This window comes from Aspergillus fumigatus, chromosome 2 (assembly GCF_000002655.1).
Source record: "Aspergillus fumigatus Af293 chromosome 2, whole genome shotgun sequence".
Classification (NCBI taxonomy): Eukaryota; Fungi; Ascomycota; class Eurotiomycetes; order Eurotiales; family Aspergillaceae; genus Aspergillus; species Aspergillus fumigatus.
Genome location: NC_007195.1, coordinates 4,543,526 through 4,561,777, shown reverse-complemented (window position 1 = coordinate 4,561,777; position 18,252 = coordinate 4,543,526). Strand labels below are relative to the sequence as shown.

At 52.9% G+C, this 18,252-nt stretch overlaps 5 protein-coding genes across 5 annotated transcripts; 1 reads left to right on the top strand and 4 right to left on the bottom strand.

Moving 5' to 3' along the window:
• Positions 1–18: 18 nt before the first annotated feature.
• On the bottom strand, positions 19–652 carry AFUA_2G17070 (DCN1-like protein; the record flags this gene model as incomplete). The annotated part of the gene is made up of 2 exons (XM_750948.1): positions 19–454; positions 522–652. The coding sequence occupies 2 exons, from the start codon at positions 650–652 to the stop codon at positions 19–21; spliced, it is 567 nt and encodes a 188-aa protein (XP_756041.1).
• Positions 653–2,742: 2,090 nt separating this feature from the next.
• On the bottom strand, positions 2,743–3,420 carry AFUA_2G17060 (ribosome biosynthesis protein NIP7; the record flags this gene model as incomplete). The annotated part of the gene is made up of 3 exons (XM_750947.1): positions 2,743–2,865; positions 2,921–3,090; positions 3,156–3,420. The coding sequence occupies 3 exons, from the start codon at positions 3,418–3,420 to the stop codon at positions 2,743–2,745; spliced, it is 558 nt and encodes a 185-aa protein (XP_756040.1).
• A 191-nt stretch (positions 3,421–3,611) lies between these two features.
• Positions 3,612–5,690, top strand: AFUA_2G17050 (nuclear export protein Noc3; the record flags this gene model as incomplete). The annotated part of the gene is made up of 1 exon (XM_750946.1): positions 3,612–5,690. One exon carries the CDS (start codon positions 3,612–3,614, stop codon positions 5,688–5,690), a length of 2,079 nt encoding a protein of 692 aa, XP_756039.1.
• Positions 5,691–6,173: 483 nt separating this feature from the next.
• AFUA_2G17040 (uncharacterized protein) lies at positions 6,174–9,184 on the bottom strand (the record flags this gene model as incomplete). Its single annotated transcript, XM_750945.1, has 2 exons — positions 6,174–8,849; positions 9,005–9,184. The coding sequence occupies 2 exons, from the start codon at positions 9,182–9,184 to the stop codon at positions 6,174–6,176; spliced, it is 2,856 nt and encodes a 951-aa protein (XP_756038.1).
• A 962-nt stretch (positions 9,185–10,146) lies between these two features.
• AFUA_2G17000 (PT repeat family protein) lies at positions 10,147–18,222 on the bottom strand. The gene is made up of 2 exons (XM_750944.3): positions 16,933–18,222; positions 10,147–16,870 (listed from the first exon to the last, which is right to left on the bottom strand). Exons 1-2 carry the CDS (start codon positions 17,210–17,212, stop codon positions 10,629–10,631), a joined length of 6,522 nt encoding a protein of 2,173 aa, XP_756037.3. The 5' UTR covers positions 17,213–18,222; the 3' UTR covers positions 10,147–10,628.
• Positions 18,223–18,252: the final 30 nt, after the last annotated feature.

The following is an 18,252-nucleotide window of genomic DNA, read 5'->3' as shown; positions in this document are numbered from 1 at the left end:
ATCATTCTTTGTCAGTGATCACTCCACCTCCATTTCCTCCGCAGACTTGCCCCGTTTCGCCTGCACCCAACCCACAAACTCATCCAGGGTCCCCGGCCAAGCGGCATCAGCACTCCACCAACCAAAGTTCTCATCCTCGAGGGTCTTGCGCAGGAACACTTCAACCTGCTCCCATAGATCCTTGTTGACGGGTCGCTTTCCGCGCTCTTCGAGATATTCAATCCACCAGTCCAACCAGGGAGTCGTAGGCGTGTTCCACTGAATGCCACCGTGCTCTGGCGTAAAGAACAATCGCCACTGTTCCACAGCAATATCAAACTGCAGATTCCGCTGGCCTTGCATACGACAGAGAGGAAATGTGTAGCGATAAACGCGGCGGAAGAGGTCTGGTTCAGCTGGGATACGAGCTCGAATGTCCGCAGCATGAGCAATCATCTTTTGTTGATTATCACATCTATAACGCCATGTTAGTTGAATACAGGTGCAAGGACGGAATCAACTAAGATTGACTGCTCACTGACCCAACGCCTCTCCAGCCATTTACAAAGCCTTCTCTCGTGAACTCACCCATGGACGGCGATTTGAGAAGCTCTGCGATTCCCAAGCATGCCACCTCGTCTAGCTGCACTTGGATATCCCCAAGGAACCTCATGGCACCTTCAATACCAATACCGTCAGGGTTCTCTTCGGGTGCATCTAAGCTTCAATTAGCAAATCGCACGGTGAGAGCCGGGGTTGGGACCTTCAACAAGGAAATACCTCGATACGAGTCGAAAATCTTATTGAGGGCAGAAGTGCTTTCCCCGTTGCTTTGTGGGCTCTGGAAGTAACTGGCAATTCAATTAGTCTTCGCTCGGAGACAAAATTTCAAGATTCAATCAAAATGGCAATAGCGGATAAAACAGAGTCAAGATCCGTCGAAACAATCTGTTCCAACGAGCACATTTGAAGAAAACCACAGATAACTAGAGATTGTCGGCCGACTCAAAGCTCAGTCCATCTGACGCGCATCAAGTCTTTCGGAAGCTCGACGTTCACGGCGAAAGCAGCTGCTTCACTCAGGTAGAGTTTGTCGCTCGATGATAGGGCCTTGGCTTTGACAGCGCAGGGTAGTGCGGATACCTGCGTATAATGCATGCCATTCTGAGATTACCAACAGGGCGTTTTTGATCATTTCCATCCAAATGGCTGCAACGCAGAACTGATAGGGCTAGCCAGAGCAGGAAGATACTATGTACGTATCGGAGAAGAGGAAAGGCACCAGCAACACACATACACTTCCCACTGCTTGCCGAATCACCACAGAACGTCCCATCCAGTAAATATGAAATGCAATTCAGCATTCATCCAGTATGGTGTGCATCGGGTATGGCGTCGTTGAGTTTGATGTCTCTAGATGTGCAGTTGAGTGCACGTGTACCCATCCTGTAGATACTCGGAAACAAGCTGCAGGACGCGATGCACAAAGAGCGGTGTCCCATAACTGATCCTGTTCCAAAGGAGCACTAACACCTCTCATGTACCACACATTTGGGCCCAGGCAACAGATACCGCTCTAGATTCGGTGAAGCTCATGCAGCCGTCAAGCATGAAGAAGAGAACGAACCCATAACAGGAATTTTTACAAAAGAATCAAAGGAAAAGAACAATTTCAAATACTTACGCATCAATAGCTTCCTCTACATTCCACCTATGTGCTTTTAGGAACTGTAGAGCCCACGATGGTTAGCAGCAATGGACAATGTACAACTTCACGTGATCTGAACTCAAAAAGTGACAACTTTGGCAAGGGTTTCGATGATAAGCTAGAATGATTTCTGCAGAACACACCTTTGCTGCTACTGCATCCTTGGCCTCTGTGAAGTTCACAAACTGAGAGATCAGTTGCTTCTGTACTCCGGAGTAAGGTGGCATGGCGGGGTGATGGCGGGCGACAGTTGAGGAGGGGAGTTAAGATCTGGTGGAGTCGACAGACGAGAGGAGAGCGAGAAAGTTGAGCTAAGTACCTAGTGAGATCCGAGGCACCGGTCACGTCCAACAGAGTTGAGCAAAAGAGATGAATCTATAGGAGACTTAAATGAAGGGATTCACTGGAGATGCTTGGTCCACACAAGGAAGGATCCATCTTCGCTATTTGAGGCGCTGACTGATGTTCTGCTGGGCACGTGCTCAACTGCACCTATTTTGTATGAGTCCGACAAAGCCATGAATTCAATATGAAGTTATACAGTTATCGCCTTACGAGTAAAATGCAATTCTGCGATCTACTTTTTGTGGAAAATCTGGAGATCATAAGTAAATCTCCAGTCTCGGTTGTCTGGCGGTGTTTGACTTCTCAACAGCAAACAGCTTACGTGACCACCTAGTGCCACTGCCTACCCAGTTATATTCAGCACAGTTTCGGGGTTGCCTTAATATGGAAAGTATTGACAAAGGATTTTGAGGGCTATGGTGCGATGTTGTCGGACTTTCTGGCCAACGAAGTATTGCATGTTACCGGCGAGTCGGAGAGCAGAATGCAGAATGTAGAACGGAAGATGATAGTTGATATTGGACATAGAGACGAAAAGACTTTTGTAGCCGAACAGATGCGAGACTCCAAACTCCTGCGACAATCCCTTGATATCTAGTATGCGAACACCATATATGATCCTGCCTGTGAAAAAAACTTCTATCACGTCGTAAACAGGGTATCTTCCTACACAAAGGTTAGCATTCATATATGATCCCAAATAGCTCTAGTCAAGAGATAGAGCGACGTACCTCTCTCAGGTATTCTCCTATATCCGCTTGCCGAAACACGGCGATCGCAGTGGGATCCAGCTTGCGGATCTCAGCGGTGGATCGGGCAGTAACTCCGAAACCCTGAGCCAAGTCAGTTGCTTATCCAGAGAACTGTCGCGCTGCAGACCATCCATACCAAAGGTGTGTCGTTAGAGTCGTACACCAAGACTCCTGTATGCTCGGGGATATCCTCACTCCATCTTCCGACGTGCGCTTTCACAACATTCGACCCGTAGAGATAAGGCATGATACCATTGTCCTTGATCCATACCTTGTATCTCGCATGAGGAGCAATTACGTCGAGCGCTAATGATGCCACTGCGTTAGCCAGCCATGCCATCACGACTCAGCGTGACGAAAGAAACACGGACCTGTGATGTGAATTCTAAACTTTCCAGTCTTGGTAAACTTGCCAATACAAGTTCCGAGAGAAAGAAGGGTGTCCCGAGGGAAACTTGTCGATAGATCTGCCAGTGACTTCTTCACGTAGTACACTCGATTTCCCTGCAGACGGAAGACATGGCGGTCGTCCTCGGAATCGGACTGGGGCACGATGAGGTTGTTCAGTGAGCGTCCGGTATAGCCCGCCAACTTGGCAAGCAACGTCTGCAACTCCTGCTCCGTGAGTTGACGCATTTTTGCTTATGCTTTGATCAGAATAAAAATTTCTTGGAGCTCCGCGGGAACAAAAATTCTAGACAAGGTGGAGCGGGAGCTCTAGCGCGAGATTCTTGGCGTTCGGGGAAAATTCAAAAGAAGAAAAAAGTTTCGACTCCCAACTTCGACGATTGCCGTCTTTGATTTCGAACGACCCACGCACAGAAATTATGGCCCCTGGACGCACGATAAAGAGGAGACGACTAAGTCCTCCTGGTGATGAGGAGGATACCTCCTCCCGACCCTCGCGTGATTCTTTCAACGATTTCTACAACAATGCTGCCAAATGGGATCTCGAACAGGACTACGAGCGCCGACCGCGCAAACTAGGCAAGAAAGACAAAGAGAACACAAGGTTGCCCATTAAGACGGCAGAAGGGCTGCAGATGGTTGAGTCGGAACCAGAGGCGGAAGAGTCTGACAGTTTCCTCGGTACTGACGACGACGAAGACGGTGATGAAAATGAGGCCGATTTTGACGACGAGGATATGGAAGATGCCGACGAAGCTGCAGAGGAAACCCCGAAAGTTCCATTAAAGTTGCAGATCATTCAAGCAAAGGAAGAGCTTGCGAGACTGGCGACAATCATCAACGAGGATCCGGAAGAGCACATTTCCTCCTTCAAGTCGATGGCTGATATGGTGGAGAACGGCCAACATGTCACGATACAGAAGCTAGCCCTCGCCGCGCAGGCTGCTGTCTACAAGGATGTTATTCCCGGTTACAGGATCCGTCCTCTCAGCGAAGAAGATATGTCCGCGAAAGTCTCGAAAGAAGTGCGCAAACTCCGGAGCTTTGAACAATCGCTATTGTCTGGGTACAAGCACTACGTCCAGAAGTTATTGGACCTTACAAAATCCTCAAAGCGCGATACTGCAGCGGTCGACCCCGGCCTAAAGAGCATCGCGATCAATTGCGCCTGCAACCTCCTCCTTTCCGTACCCCACTTCAACTTCCGCACAGAGCTGCTGAAAATCCTTGTGAATCGTCTTGCAAAAAGGCAGATTGATGCTGATTTCGTCAAGTGTCGAGAAACAGTGGAAGAGGTGTTTCGGAAGGATAATGATGGAATAGTCTCTTTGGAAGCTGTTCGTCTGCTGTCAAAGATGATGAAAGCCAAAGATTTCAGGGTACACGAGAGTGTCTTGGACACATTCCTTCATCTACGACTGCTCTCCGAATTTTCGGCAAAGGGCTCGAGAGATAGGGTAGACCGCCGGCCAGCAGAAGAGGAGACTACCTTCCACGGCAAGAAACCGAAGCAGAAGCGCGAATTCCGCACCAAGCGAGAGCGCAAGCTGCAGAAGGAGCGGAAGGCTGTGGAAAAAGACATGAAAGAGGCGGACGCTTTAGTTTCCCACGAAGAAAGAGACAAGAACCAAGCGGAGACACTGAAGCTTGTCTTTGGCACTTACTTCCGTATCCTGAAGCTTCGCATTCCCAACCTCATGGGTCCCGTCCTCGAAGGTCTCGCCAAATATGCACACCTGATCAACCAAGACTTTTTCGGTGACCTGCTGGAAGCGCTGAAGGACTTGATCGGCCACGCCGTTAAATCTGAGGTAGAAGATGGCGACGAAGAGGAAGCACAAGAGGAAAGCGAATCGACGTCGCGAGACGCTCAACGAGAGGCTCTACTGTGTACCATCACTGCCTTTGCGCTTTTGGAGGGGCAAGACATTAGCAAAGCGGCGTCATCTCTTCATCTCGACCTGAGCTTCTTTGTCAAACATCTGTACCGCTCCCTTTATTCCCTCTCTGTCAACCCCGACGTCGAATACAACCCCACCAAGGCACTTCGCCTGCCTGATCCAAACTCAAATGAAGCAAACGGCTCAACACATCGATCCAAAAGCAAAGTCAACTTCCAGACACCCACTGTTCTCCTCCTTCGGTGTCTCCAATCCACTCTTCTTTCCCGCGCTCATGGAACGCCACCTACCATTCGACTTGGCAGTTTTACCAAACGGCTCATGACAACATCTCTCCAGGTACCTGAGAAGTCTGCACTCGCGACGCTGTCGCTCCTCAATCAAGTCGCCAAGCACCATGCGCGCCGGATCGCACCTTTGTGGAACAGCGAGGAAAGGAAAGGGGACGGAGTGTTCAACCCATTCGCCGCTGATGTTGAGACCACAAACGTATTTGCGGGAACAGTATGGGAAGGCGAGTTGCTGCGTCTTCATTATTGCCCTCAGGTCAGAGATGCGGCAGCGGATATAGAAAAGTTGATTGTGGGCCGGAATTGAGCTCTGATTACAATACCAGACTTCAATCTTATTTTTTGAGTTTATGATCATTTCACAAATTTCTCGTGCATTTCTCCAGTGCAGACTATCACACATATTTTTGGGCTTTTCCGTCTTTTTCTTTTAGCCATCGACATACTGGTGATACCCGTAGGTAAACTGAGCACGTGAACACACGGTCCTTCAAGTATCTCCCGTCGTCTTCTCATCGTTAGTTCGAATAGACCCAAATCCATCACTCACCCATCAAGGAATAAAGCCAGCAACCAAATCCGTTAGGTCCTAAGGAATGCTTTCAGTCATGAATTCAAATAAGAACGCTGAGCCTCGTCAAATCATTGAGTGAAACGTGTTCCAGATCTCATCACCGATAATCCCAATTCAACTTCAGTTTGGACTAAAAGCCCCAAAGCGGCAGTCACGTATCTCAATGATTGGTGCGCAATAAACGAATGTTCAACGAAGTTCATCCGGATTTGAGATCTAAGCATGATGGTTGCTCTGATTACTCTCATGGGAGGCTCCGCTCTGCGCTGCCGGATACCAAGTTGCAGCCTGCCAGCCCTGTGTCCCCGTTTGAGCTGAGGCAGAGACAGACACAGTATCAGAAACCTGAGGGGAAGAAGATATATTGGGCGGGTTTTGGCCGGCATAGCTCGGCCGTATCAAAGGGGCTCGAGGGGGGGCAGCCGCCGCAGGGGGACACAACTGGATATCCTCGTTGAGTGACGAAGACGAAGAGGGTGTAACAACGAAGGCGTTTGTGGGCAAGCGGTTAGAGGTTGGTGCTCTGGTACCGATGTTCTGATGAGGATGAGGATTTTTCAATCCGCGTCTCTGCGGGGTAGGTCTCTCCGTTGTACAGGTCATCTGTCCGGTCTGCGTATGCGGCTGAGGTTCGAGGCGCTCCCGATCACGCATGATCTGCTTCTGTTTGTCATTGCGTAAAGCGGGGTGGATAGAGCTTGGGCTCTCCTCAGCGAGTGTCGAAGGCTGTGAGACTCCGACTGCACCAGCTGGGGCAGAAGGCATTGAGGAATGGCCGTTCTGTCCATGGGAGTCCCTGGTCTTCTTATTCCGACGGGGCGTGTGCAAGAATTTGCCGCCAGCACGACTTTCACCATCATCCCGGCGGCGGAATCCAAACATCCCCTTCTTGTGAGGGGTCTTCACACCTTCATTGTTGTCAAGGTGTGAGTCCTGGATGACTGAACTCTGTCCATTCTCAGGAGCAAAGTTGGCTGCAGGTTGACGACTAAGCTTCGGCGCCTTAGGCTCAGGAGAGCCTGAGGACTCCTGAGCAGGGTTTCTTCTCACCCCTCTCTTCACCTGAGAGTATGTGATCTCTCGGCGTTTCTCTCCTGAAGGCGTGTTGCGGAAGGACACGGTAGTGGACGGAATGTTCTGAGCGGGTCCTTGGTTGTTGTGTTGGGTCAAAGAGCCCTCACCCCCAGACACGTTCTCACTTTCTTCCTTCTCCTTTCCTTTCTTCCTGTCTTGGTTCCTGCTTACTTCCATTTCACCCTTCTTGACACACCGCTGTTCATTTGTATCTGGTTGTTTCTCGCTGTCTTTGGTCACAACGGGAGTAATTTCAGGCGCCTGAAACTCAGTACCTGCGATCTTCGGATCGGGTGCTGAGTTGCAGGAGGCACGCGCCTTCTGAGGCGACGTCCTTGACGCGTTGATTTCTCCTCTCAGTTTGTTGATTTGGCTCGAGACACCGATCAACAACCTCTCTTCCATGCGCCTCATCTGAAATTCAATTGCTCCAACCTGACATTGAAGATTGGTCATACCGCGGTGCAAGTCTGACACGGCCTCATTCTGGCCTGCCGTGCGGGCATTGATTAAACGCAGAATATCGAACATGGCGTCTGTCTGTCGCAGAATCTGATCCTTTGACCAATTGTTCGAGTTCTCAAGTACCCTGCAAAGCCTATGAACAACGTTGTTCATATGGGCATGGACTGCTTCGATATGGGACGTGAGCTGCTGCTCCAGGTCCGCTGTGTTCCGGTAGTCTGGATCTGGTGGAGGTGGAGCGTAGCCTCCGTGACTTGTAACACCATCGAAGGGGTGTTGAGCGACTGCAGCGTGAGATTGAGCATTGAAATGCTGGTCATGCGTCTCTTCGAGTGCTGGCTGATATGCTGTCATCACGGTAGGCTGAACTCCCTCGTGGCCATGATTGAAAGATGCGGGAAAGCTTGGCTGATCAGTCGCAAGCATCACAGGAAATCTTTGTTCATTCGTACGAACTCGTCCCCGTCTGTGGGCGGTATCCGGGAGGCCTGGGGTGATCTCGGCACCGGCATTGTCGTATATGGACGGCGAGATCGGTTCAGCAAATTCATCTTCAACAGCATAGAAAGAGATATTTGTCGATGTAGGACTGCCCGAATCGTTCTCCGCTCTCAGGCTGCGGATGCTTGGTTGCTCTCTGATGACCTGCGCCTGTCCACTGTTCTCGAGCTCGCCTGCGCGGGCCGCAGGAGAAGAGCCAGTCAGTAGCAGGGTATCAAGCTGCACTTTCCTCTCGCACTCTCGCTCGACAGGGCTCTGCATGGCGTTTCTGCCCGCAAAGGGCCCGAGGCTCAACTTTTCGTTGTTCGGCTGCCAGTCATTTGCCATGGAACTAGCCACCGCACAGGACTCAACGCTCGTCTGCGAAAACTGTCCAAAGCTGATGTCCCTAAACGGAAATGGTGGTGCAGACAATGGGTAGACTCCCGGCTCTCGTGGCTTAGGGACATACAGCTTCTCTTCGTTGAAGTCCTGAGTATCCACGCAGGAGATCTGGCCGCCGTCATTGCCCGCTGCTGGCTCGTTTTTAGAGCTGTCTCTGCGGAACTCCTTCGCAAGGTCCTTGAGACTGAGCTTGGACCTGAGCGCAGCCACTCTGGATTTCATTTTTTCTTTCTGACTGTTTTCGTCCGCCTTAATTTTGACGTCTTCAGGCCGAGCTGGCTCGGTGACGGAACGTTTCTTAATCATGGTAGGGTTGATCATAACCTCCGACTTGCAGGCCTCGACGGATTCGCCATTATCTTCCACAGGAAGGTGGCGAGGCTTTGGCATGGGAAGGGCCAGCTCAGCGTCGTAATCGAGACCAGACGACTTGCGTGAGGTAATTGGTCTGGCACCCATGACTGGACCCTTACGAGGTATAGCGACTACGACGAACGAGCTAATTAGCATCAAGCCCTTCGTCTTCAGGGAAAAACATTCGTGAACCCCTGTCGAGGAGGTACTGAACGCTTGCTTACCTTTGTCGAAGCTGGTAGTCTGCTGCTGAGCGACTACAACCAAACGAGCATGTTAGCACCAAGGTTCTCCGTCTTCAGGGAAAAGCATTCGTGAACCCCTGGCGAGGAGACACTGGATGCTGATGCCTGCTTACCTTTATCGAAGTTGGTGTTGGCAGTCTCCTGCTGCTGCTTTTGCTCCTGAGCCTTCATCTGCGCCCACGCGTTTCCACTCTGCGAAGCCATGGCAACGTAGCAGAAGTAGTAGGCAGTTTCTTTTCAAAGGATTCTCGAGCAATGATATCAGAAGCTTGTGCTTATACGATGATTGAATAAGAGCAAAGACGGAAAAATTATGGAAGTGTTGCTATGGATATGAAGAGAATTTGATCGATGGTCAACTACAATGCTTGGGGGGGGTGTTTTGGCTCGCTCGAGATCTCACTTTATGTGTGCGAGCACCGCGCGTCTAGCGAGTAAACAGAACTTCACGGAATATCTGCTCAGTGATGTTTTCTTGTTTGTGTTGCTGGTGCTGGTGCTGGTGCTGGTGCTTGCTAGCGCCTGAGGAGCAGATGTCACTCAGGTGCTCAGCGTGAACTGCAGCATCTACTTGGATTCTTTAAGTATTTGTCTCTCTTTCTCTCCGGCAGACAGAATAATATCAGGCTTAGGAGTACTTAGTTCCTTTCACAAAGGACATGTAGCTATCCCTAAGTAGGAGCTGTGATTGAACAGGATGCCGCTCCATCGCTAAGTCTGGATAGAGGCAAGCCTTAGATTCAAAATACGCAACATTTAGTATAAGCCGGTTCTCTTATGAATTATCCAAAGCTACGCTGCGGGTGTGGATTGATACTCCTACTATATGACGTACATAATCTTCTTCCTTGATTGAGAAAGTTGGCAAACCAGTCCGGGTTGAACAGGCGATATTAATGTATCATTACCAAGACATGGGGCAAGGAGTTCAGGATGCTTCTCGCTAAAGGAGGTAACAAGCTACACTGTCAAAGAGGTCTGCTGTGGAAAGAGACTACCTATGTCTGAACACTTGTCAGACAGAATTCTATCTGGGCCTCAAATATTGCTAGTTTCTTGCACACCTCAAGAGTAAAGGGATCGAATCTAATGGAGAGGTAATGGTGGCTATGGCTACGGTAATGCCACTCCACGAGACTAGCTTGATATTCTACAGTAAGGAGCGTTGTCCAAAATCGAAATTTCTTCATTCATTCATCATAATCATCAAACATAAACAGTCATTACACGCTGGCAGACGATCACATCAACCGCAAAGTTCTTGCCAGTCATATCGATTGTTACCAAGGTCAGACAGCCTTCCAAGGTCGTGAGAGACTTGCGAGAGTTAGAGAGTAGAGTAAGGGAGATAGTATTAACAAATTGAGAGCAAAACTTCAAAAATATCGAATACAGGGGAATCGAGTCGGGTAAAAAAAAAATGAGCGGCGATAAGTAATTTTTCAACAGATTCAAGATTTATCGGGTATATGCACGCCAAATAATAGCCAGCAAGGGCGCAGCGAAAACGGTCATCAAGAACAGGTTCCTGAATCTCATTAGCTTTTGCACTGACAATGATTTAAGCGATTAATTAATTGATCACTCCCGGAGTTCAGAGACTCTGTAGAGCAGAATGATTTCTTGGACAAGCGGTAGGAGCAGCCATCTACTGGTTCGTCCTTCCACGACGGCGGAAGGGCGAGAAGATGGCGCCGAAGAAATTGCCGAAGACGGCACGCAAAATAGTCCTCAACCAGCTGTCTCGCTTATGGTTCAAGGAAACAGCAGTGACTGACCGATTTTGACTGGGAGAACGAGACTCCTCGTTATTCTTGGGAGCAACTGCCTTGCCCACATCGCTCTCGGTAGGGGCAGGAGACTCGCCCGCGACGGAGGGGCCATGGATAGACGAAGGGACGTGCTCGTCGTGAACGGCTGGCTTCACAGCCTGGTTATCCTTAGTGGAGGAAGTAGGTTCCGCAGGCAATTGTTCTGTGGATGGCAATTCCAGCTTTCGGAGCAAAGCTTCGCGGTCGCCAGCAAGTGCTACGAGAGCAGGATCACTTTCAGGTTCGGGCGTGGGCATCTCCTTCGAAGTGGAGGATTCGGCGATCTGGGGTGCAGGTACGAGGCGGGAAATTTCCTGCTTGTCGTCATTAGGCCGAGATTGTTCCTTAATGTTCACATCGTCCTTAAGTGTAGCAACGACTTCAGGCTCTTTGTGAGACTTGGAGACGACTCCAGCAACAACAGCACCGGCAGCGATGGCAGCTGCAGCACCAGCTCCAACGAGCTCAGGAGGCACAATCGAGTCTTTCTCTTCTGTGTCCTTGGTGGGCTCCACGGTGGGCTCGGGGATGGCATCCTGAACTGGAGGGGCAGGCTGAGAGGAAGAATCGACGTCTTTCTCAACCGAAGAGTCACCATTAGAAGTAGGGGCCGGCTCTTCGGCCTTGGGTTCCTTGGAGGCTACTGGTTCGGATTCAACCTTAGCGGCCTCCTTTCCACCAATTGGAGGTTGGTCTAGCTCTCCAATATTGCTGACCACGCCATTGACCCCAGGTTCTACTGCTGTCTCAGTAGAATGTTCCTTGACGGCCTCAGGCTTCGCTTTGCTGGTAGTCTCTTCAACCTCGTGAGCCTCGCTTTGCTTTTCAGTCGCGGGTGCGATGGTCGGCTCTGCAGCAGGCTCAGCAACAGGTTCAGCGACAGACTCAGCAACAGGCTCAGTGACAGGCTCAGTGACAGGCTCAGTGACGGGCTCAGTGACAGGCTCAGCAGCAGGCTCAGCAGCAGGCTCAGCAACAGGCTCAGCAGCAGGCTCAGCAATAGGCTCATCAACGGGCTCAGTGACAGGCTCAGTGACGGGCTCAGTGATGGGCTCAGCAGCAGGCTCAGCAGCAGGCTCAGCAGCAGGCTCAGCAGCAGGCTCAGCAGCAGGCTCAGCAGCAGGCTCAGCAGCAGGCTCAGCAGCAGGCTCAGCAGCAGGCTCAGCAGCAGGCTCAGCAGCAGGCTCAGCAGCAGGCTCAGCAGCAGGCTCAGCAGCAGGCTCAGCAGCAGGCTCAGCAGCAGGCTCAGCAGCAGGCTCAGCAATAGGCTCATCAACGGGCTCAGGCTCAGCGGCGGGCTCAGCGGCGGGCTCAGCGGCGGGCTCAGCGGCGGGCTCAGCGGCAGGCTCAGTGACGGGCTCAGCGGCAGGCTCAGCAGCAGGCTCAGTGACGGGCTCAGCGGCAGGCTCAGCAGCAGGCTCAGCAGCAGGCTCAGCAGCAGGCTCAGTGACAGGCTCAGTGACAGGCTCAGTGACGGGCTCAGTGATGGGCTCAGCAGCAGGCTCAGCAGCAGGCTCAGCAGCAGGCTCAGCAGCAGGCTCAGCAGCAGGCTCAGCGGCAGGCTCATCAACGGGCTCAGGCTCAGCGGCGGGCTCAGCGGCGGGCTCAGCGGCGGGCTCAGCGGCGGGCTCAGCGGCAGGCTCAGTGACGGGCTCAGCGGCAGGCTCAGCAGCAGGCTCAGCAGCAGGCTCAGCAATAGGCTCATCAACGGGCTCAGGCTCAGCGGCGGGCTCAGCGGCAGGCTCAGTGACAGGCTCAGTGACGGGCTCAGTGATGGGCTCAGTGACGGGCTCAGCAGCAGGTTCAGCAATAGGCTCAGCGACAGGCTCAGCGGCAGGCTCATCAACGGGCTCAGGCTCAGCGGCGGGCTCAGCGGCGGGCTCAGCGGCAGGCTCATCAACGGGCTCAGGCTCAGCGGCGGGCTCAGCGGCGGGCTCAGCGGCGGGCTCAGCGGCGGGCTCAGCGGCAGGCTCAGTGACGGGCTCAGCGGCAGGCTCAGCAGCAGGCTCAGTGACGGGCTCAGCGGCAGGCTCAGCGGCAGGCCCAGCAGCAGGCTCAGCAGCAGGCTCAGCAGCAGGCTCAGCAATAGGCTCATCAACGGGCTCAGGCTCAGCGGCGGGCTCAGCGGCGGGCTCAGCGGCGGGCTCAGCGGCGGGCTCAGCGGCAGGCTCAGTGACGGGCTCAGCGGCAGGCTCAGCAGCAGGCTCAGTGACGGGCTCAGCGGCAGGCTCAGCAGCAGGCTCAGCAGCAGGCTCAGCAGCAGGCTCAGTGACAGGCTCAGTGACAGGCTCAGTGACGGGCTCAGTGATGGGCTCAGCAGCAGGCTCAGCAGCAGGCTCAGCAGCAGGCTCAGCAGCAGGCTCAGCAGCAGGCTCAGCAGCAGGCTCAGCGGCAGGCTCATCAACGGGCTCAGGCTCAGCGGCGGGCTCAGCGGCGGGCTCAGCGGCGGGCTCAGCGGCGGGCTCAGCGGCAGGCTCAGTGACGGGCTCAGCGGCAGGCTCAGCAGCAGGCTCAGCAGCAGGCTCAGCAATAGGCTCATCAACGGGCTCAGGCTCAGCGGCGGGCTCAGCGGCAGGCTCAGTGACAGGCTCAGTGACGGGCTCAGTGATGGGCTCAGTGACGGGCTCAGCAGCAGGTTCAGCAATAGGCTCAGCGACAGGCTCAGCGGCAGGCTCATCAACGGGCTCAGGCTCAGCGGCGGGCTCAGCGGCGGGCTCAGCGGCAGGCTCATCAACGGGCTCAGGCTCAGCGGCGGGCTCAGCGGCGGGCTCAGCGGCAGGCTCAGTGACGGGCTCAGCGGCAGGCTCAGCAGCAGGCTCAGCAGCAGGCTCAGCAATAGGCTCATCAACGGGCTCAGGCTCAGCGGCGGGCTCAGCGGCAGGCTCAGTGACAGGCTCAGTGACGGGCTCAGTGATGGGCTCAGTGACGGGCTCAGCAGCAGGTTCAGCAATAGGCTCAGCGACAGGCTCAGCAACAGGCTCAGCAACAGGCTCGGCAACAGGCTCATCAACGGGCTCATCAACGGGCTCATCAACGGGCTCATCAACGGGCTCGGGCTCAGCGGCGGGCTCAGCGGCAGGCTTAGTGACGGGCTCAGCAACGGCTTCCTGCTGTTCTTCAATCGCTGCCACATCGGCAACTTCATCTTGAGCAGGTACCTGAATGCTGGCTTCCGGCTCAGCACGTTCAGTCGCCTCACTGGTCTGCGGCTCTGAAACAGGCTCCTCCGTCGCGGGCTCCGAAGGAACTACTTTCTCAGCGACAGAGGGTTCCTCTACTGTCACGTCCTTAGAGACTGTCTCTTCAGCGAGCTTCTTCTCAGTATTGTCCTCTTGAGCGATCGCGGTTTTAACAGGTTCTTCAGCAACCGGTGCCACCGCTTCGGGTTCCTTCACCGTCTCTGTTGCCTCCTTAACCGGGGCGGATTCGGTTGTCTCCGTCGCAGTTGGCTCTTTGATAGTCACTTCAGTGGCGTTGGTTTCTTCAACAGGCTCGTCGCTGGCCTTGGTCTTCTGGACAGCGGCTTCCTCAGTTGTAGTCTCCTCGGGACTGCAGTCATTGCAGAGAGTAGGCTCGTCGGCGGGCAATTCGGACTTCTTAACAGCGGCAACAGGTTCTTCAATTTCTCCCTTTACCTCAGATACTTCCTCAGGAACTGCTTCCTCGGTAGCAGTAGCTTCGGTGGGCTCGTTGATGGCCACCTCTCCCTTAGCTTGCTCTCCGGTGGTCGTGATGGGTTCTTGGGTCGATTCAACCGTGGCCGGCTCTTTAGCTACAGCTTCAGTTTCGGGAGATTCGCTCACAGGTTCAGGAACGACCGTCTCAGGAGCCGGTGCCTCTAGCGTCTCGGGAGCAGCAGGAGCTTCGCCCTTGGACTTAGCAGCCTTTTTGTCGCTTGCCTCAACCTCAGACTCCTTTGCGAGTTCCCGGGTAACGGGGTGTTCCTCAAACCCTGGCTCTTTAGTCTCGGTCACTACCGCAGGCTTTTCGCTCGACTCAGCCTCATCAACCGCAGAAGTTTTAGCAGTACCTTCTGAGACTACTGGTTCGCTCACTTCCGATGGTTTGGGGGCCGCTTCAGCAACAGACTCCTGGGTGACCGGCTTGTCCTCAGTCAGAGTTTCAGTCGCAGGATCATCCTGAGCAGGTTCCTTAACGTCTGCTTCGAGAGGTTCTGACACTGTTTCAATTGTGGACTCTTCTTTTGCAGCCTCTTCAGCTGTGGCTTCCTTGGAAGGCTCCGCGGCAGGAAGAGTTTGACACGGCGTTTCCTCGCTGCCTGGTTCCTTAGCGGGCTCCTCTGCAGTAGTGGACTCTTCCGTTGGTGCTTCGGGATTTGCGGCAGATGTCTCCTCAACAGCAGCTTCTTCAGCTATCTGTGGCTCAGCTTCCTTCGCGACTACCACTTGAGCGGAATCGTCCTTAGTTGGTTCCTGGGTCACCTCGGTTGGAGCAGATTTTACAGCAGATGCGTCGTTGACAAATTCCTTGGCAGGTCCTTCCGCAGCGGTAGACACCTCCGTATGTGTCTCAGCCCCCTTGCCGGTGATGTCCTCTGCGGCTGCAAATCCGGTAGATAGTTCCTTTGTTGATTCATCAGCCTGGGTGACACGAATTGCCGTCTCATTACTGATAGGCTCCTTGGCCGACTCTTGGCCAGCAGTAGGCTCCTCCGTTGTTGCCTCGACCTCTTTGTTGATGGATTCATTAGCAACTGGCTCCTCCGTTGCCTGCGCCTCGGGTTCCTTGGCGGCTGTCACTTCTGCAGTAACAACAGTCTCAATTGTTTGTTCCTCGTGGATCGGTTCCTTAGTAGATTCCTCAAGAGCTGGCTCCTTCTCAGCGTCAAGTGCTGTTACTTCGACCTTCTCTGTCGTCGATGACTCTGTGACCGGGGTCTCTGCAGCAACTTCCTTCTCGGAAGCTTCAGGGATCTCCTCCTGGATTGGTTCCTTGGCAGATTCCTTAAGAGCGGGCTCCTTCTCAGCGTCAGGTGCTGTTACTTCGACCTTTTCCGTCGTTGATGACTCCGTGACCGGGGCGTCTGCAACAACTGCATTCCTAGAATCTTCTGGAATCTCCTCAGGGGCGGATTCCTTGATCGGTTCCTCGAGAACGGCCTCGTCGGCCGCCTTATTCGCCTCGACAGACTTCTGTTTTGGCTGTTCTTCCACATTGTTCCGGGAGAGCGGCTCATCCCCGATGGTCGCTTGAACCTTCTCTTCAGCGATAGGCTCCGCAGGCACTGTTTTCTCGGAGGATTTCTCGGCAAGTGGCGCCTCATCAGTGGTCATCTTTGTAGGGGCCTTCTCGGCCTTTGTCGATTCGGCTGAAGATAGCTCCACTGGCTTAGAGTCCACAAGAGGCACTTCCTCCGTCACTGTTTGCGCGGGCGCAGCTTCTTCCTGAGACTTTTCGAGTGTTGACTCTGGCACTTCTGATTCTTTAGCGGCTTCCGTCTTTTCTTCAACTGTAGCAGGGACGATTTCAAGATCCTGCAGTTTCTGATCCTCAGCCTTCTCGACCTCCTTTGTCTCAGGCTTCTCCGCCTCAAGTGAGGTGCTGGGGATCTCTTCAGGCTTGTTTGCCTTGACGTCTTTTGTAGTTGTCAAATCAGCTGCCTTCTCTTCCACTGGCTCCACCTTCTCCGTAACAGCATCATCAGGTTGTGATCCAGAAATTTGCTCGGAAGAATGTGTGCCGTTGGTCTTAGGTTCTGCGGCTGCGTTAGAGGCAGGTTGTGTTTCGGCGTCCTCATGGATATCGCTCGGCTTGGATGGCTCGGAGACAAGCTTCGGCTTCACCTCCTGTGTTGCGGGTTCCGACTCCACGTGCAGATCTTTCTCGACAACCACAGAGTCATCAGTCTTCTCTGGCACTTCATCCTTCACCGCCTCGGTCGTCGTTGTGCTTTGCACCCCGGGCTCTTTCGCGGTCTCCTCGACCTTCTCGCTGGCTCCATTCTCAAGAGGAGTTTCGGTTTCCTTCTCGACAGCATGAGCTTCAGCACCAGGCGCCGCAGCAATTGAACTCGAACCAACAGTGAGGATGTTGTTGACGACGCCTTTGTCGTCCGCAGCTGCAATCAGAGAAATGGTCAGCTCCAAGTCAACGGTACGAGACAATGATTAAGCTTCGTACCATGCTTCACATCCTTATCGTGGAACCACGGACCGTCGGTACCCTCCCTGAACCGATACTGATATTGACCCTCGGGCAATTCAACGTCTCTGGAGAAGAGGTATTCGGTCTTAGTGGGTTTCCCGTCCGCATCCTTGTGCTCTAAAGGTTTGGCGCTGAGCTCCAAGGGCTCCCAATTGGGATTCGAGAAGGTCCCCGCAACGTAGATGGCGGGGGTCTCAGTTGGGCGACGGATGGAAATAGTCACGGTCTCTCCATTGGTGAGAGCCATTATGGTCATAAAGGTCGTAACAGTCGTAAGGTATCACAGACAAACAAAACAGAGAAGATGTCAAACGCGAACAGGACTGGGAAGCAAAGGTCTTTATCGAATCGAGTCTCCAACGATTGGACGAAGTACCCCTCAAACAGCAAGAAATGAATAGTATACAGGAAGGCAGTAGTCGAATGGGACAAAAACCTCTCAAAAAGGAACAAGTAGACAGAAATATGGAACGGTGGGAGGTTGTGAGAGGTATCGTCAGAGGGGTTGTATGACCAAGCGTAGATTGGTCCGATAAGGGAAACTTAAGGTAGTTGAGGGACTACAAAAACAAACAATCGAGGGGAGTCAGATGAGGAGATCGGCTCGAAAAGACATATGGATGAGGAGGAGCTAGGAGCCGGAGTGCAGGTGATTCACAAGGGAAGAAAAAAAAAAAAAGAAAGAAAAAGAAAAAGAAAAAACGGTATTCGGTGCCACGGAAGCCAAAGGTTGGACGGAGTCGTCAAAGTACAAGCTGTATGTCAAAGACGGTTAGAAGTACCCCCCGACTCAGGCATAGTGCCAAAGAAAGTGGCATGGCTTTGGCCGTTAGTTACCTACTATCTACCTAGTTAGCGGGGCACCAGCAGTTGTCACAGTGATCAAGCCCCCGCCCGTGATTTGGATGCTGCCAGTCTGAGCTACTAGTGGCTTTTTCGGGGTGATTTGATACTAGTCATGGAGCTGTACAGAGTACCTATATGCTGTGACTAGATAGGGAATAAGGAAAACACGCAATCGAGAATACCTTGAATTGGATCCTGACTAACTTGTACTCTTTCAGAGATCGGCAGCAGACATAGAGATCGCCAGCTTCGATGAACGATGATAAAACCAAAGTTTGCATTTCTGCATCCATACAAACATAGGTTCTCAGGTATGTAGGTTACTGACCATTTTGCGCAGATCCTTAAGGTAGAGTACCTACAGACTAAGCCATGAAGGCTCGGGACTGGCGCCAGAGCACAAAATGCGGTGAGTTGGCGGCTTCCCTGCTGCCAATCACGTCCCTAGTA

What these genes read in the sequence shown, in the direction of transcription:
- AFUA_2G17000 (XM_750944.3), bottom strand. Translation starts at nt 17,212, where the DNA reads ATGACCATAATGGCTCTCACCAATGGAGAGACCGTGACTATTTCCATC. An exon ending in CGATAAGGATGTGAAGCATG is followed by an intron (nt 16,871 to 16,932) that starts GTACGAAGCTTA and finishes CTCTGATTGCAG; the next exon opens with CTGCGGACGACAAAGGCGTC.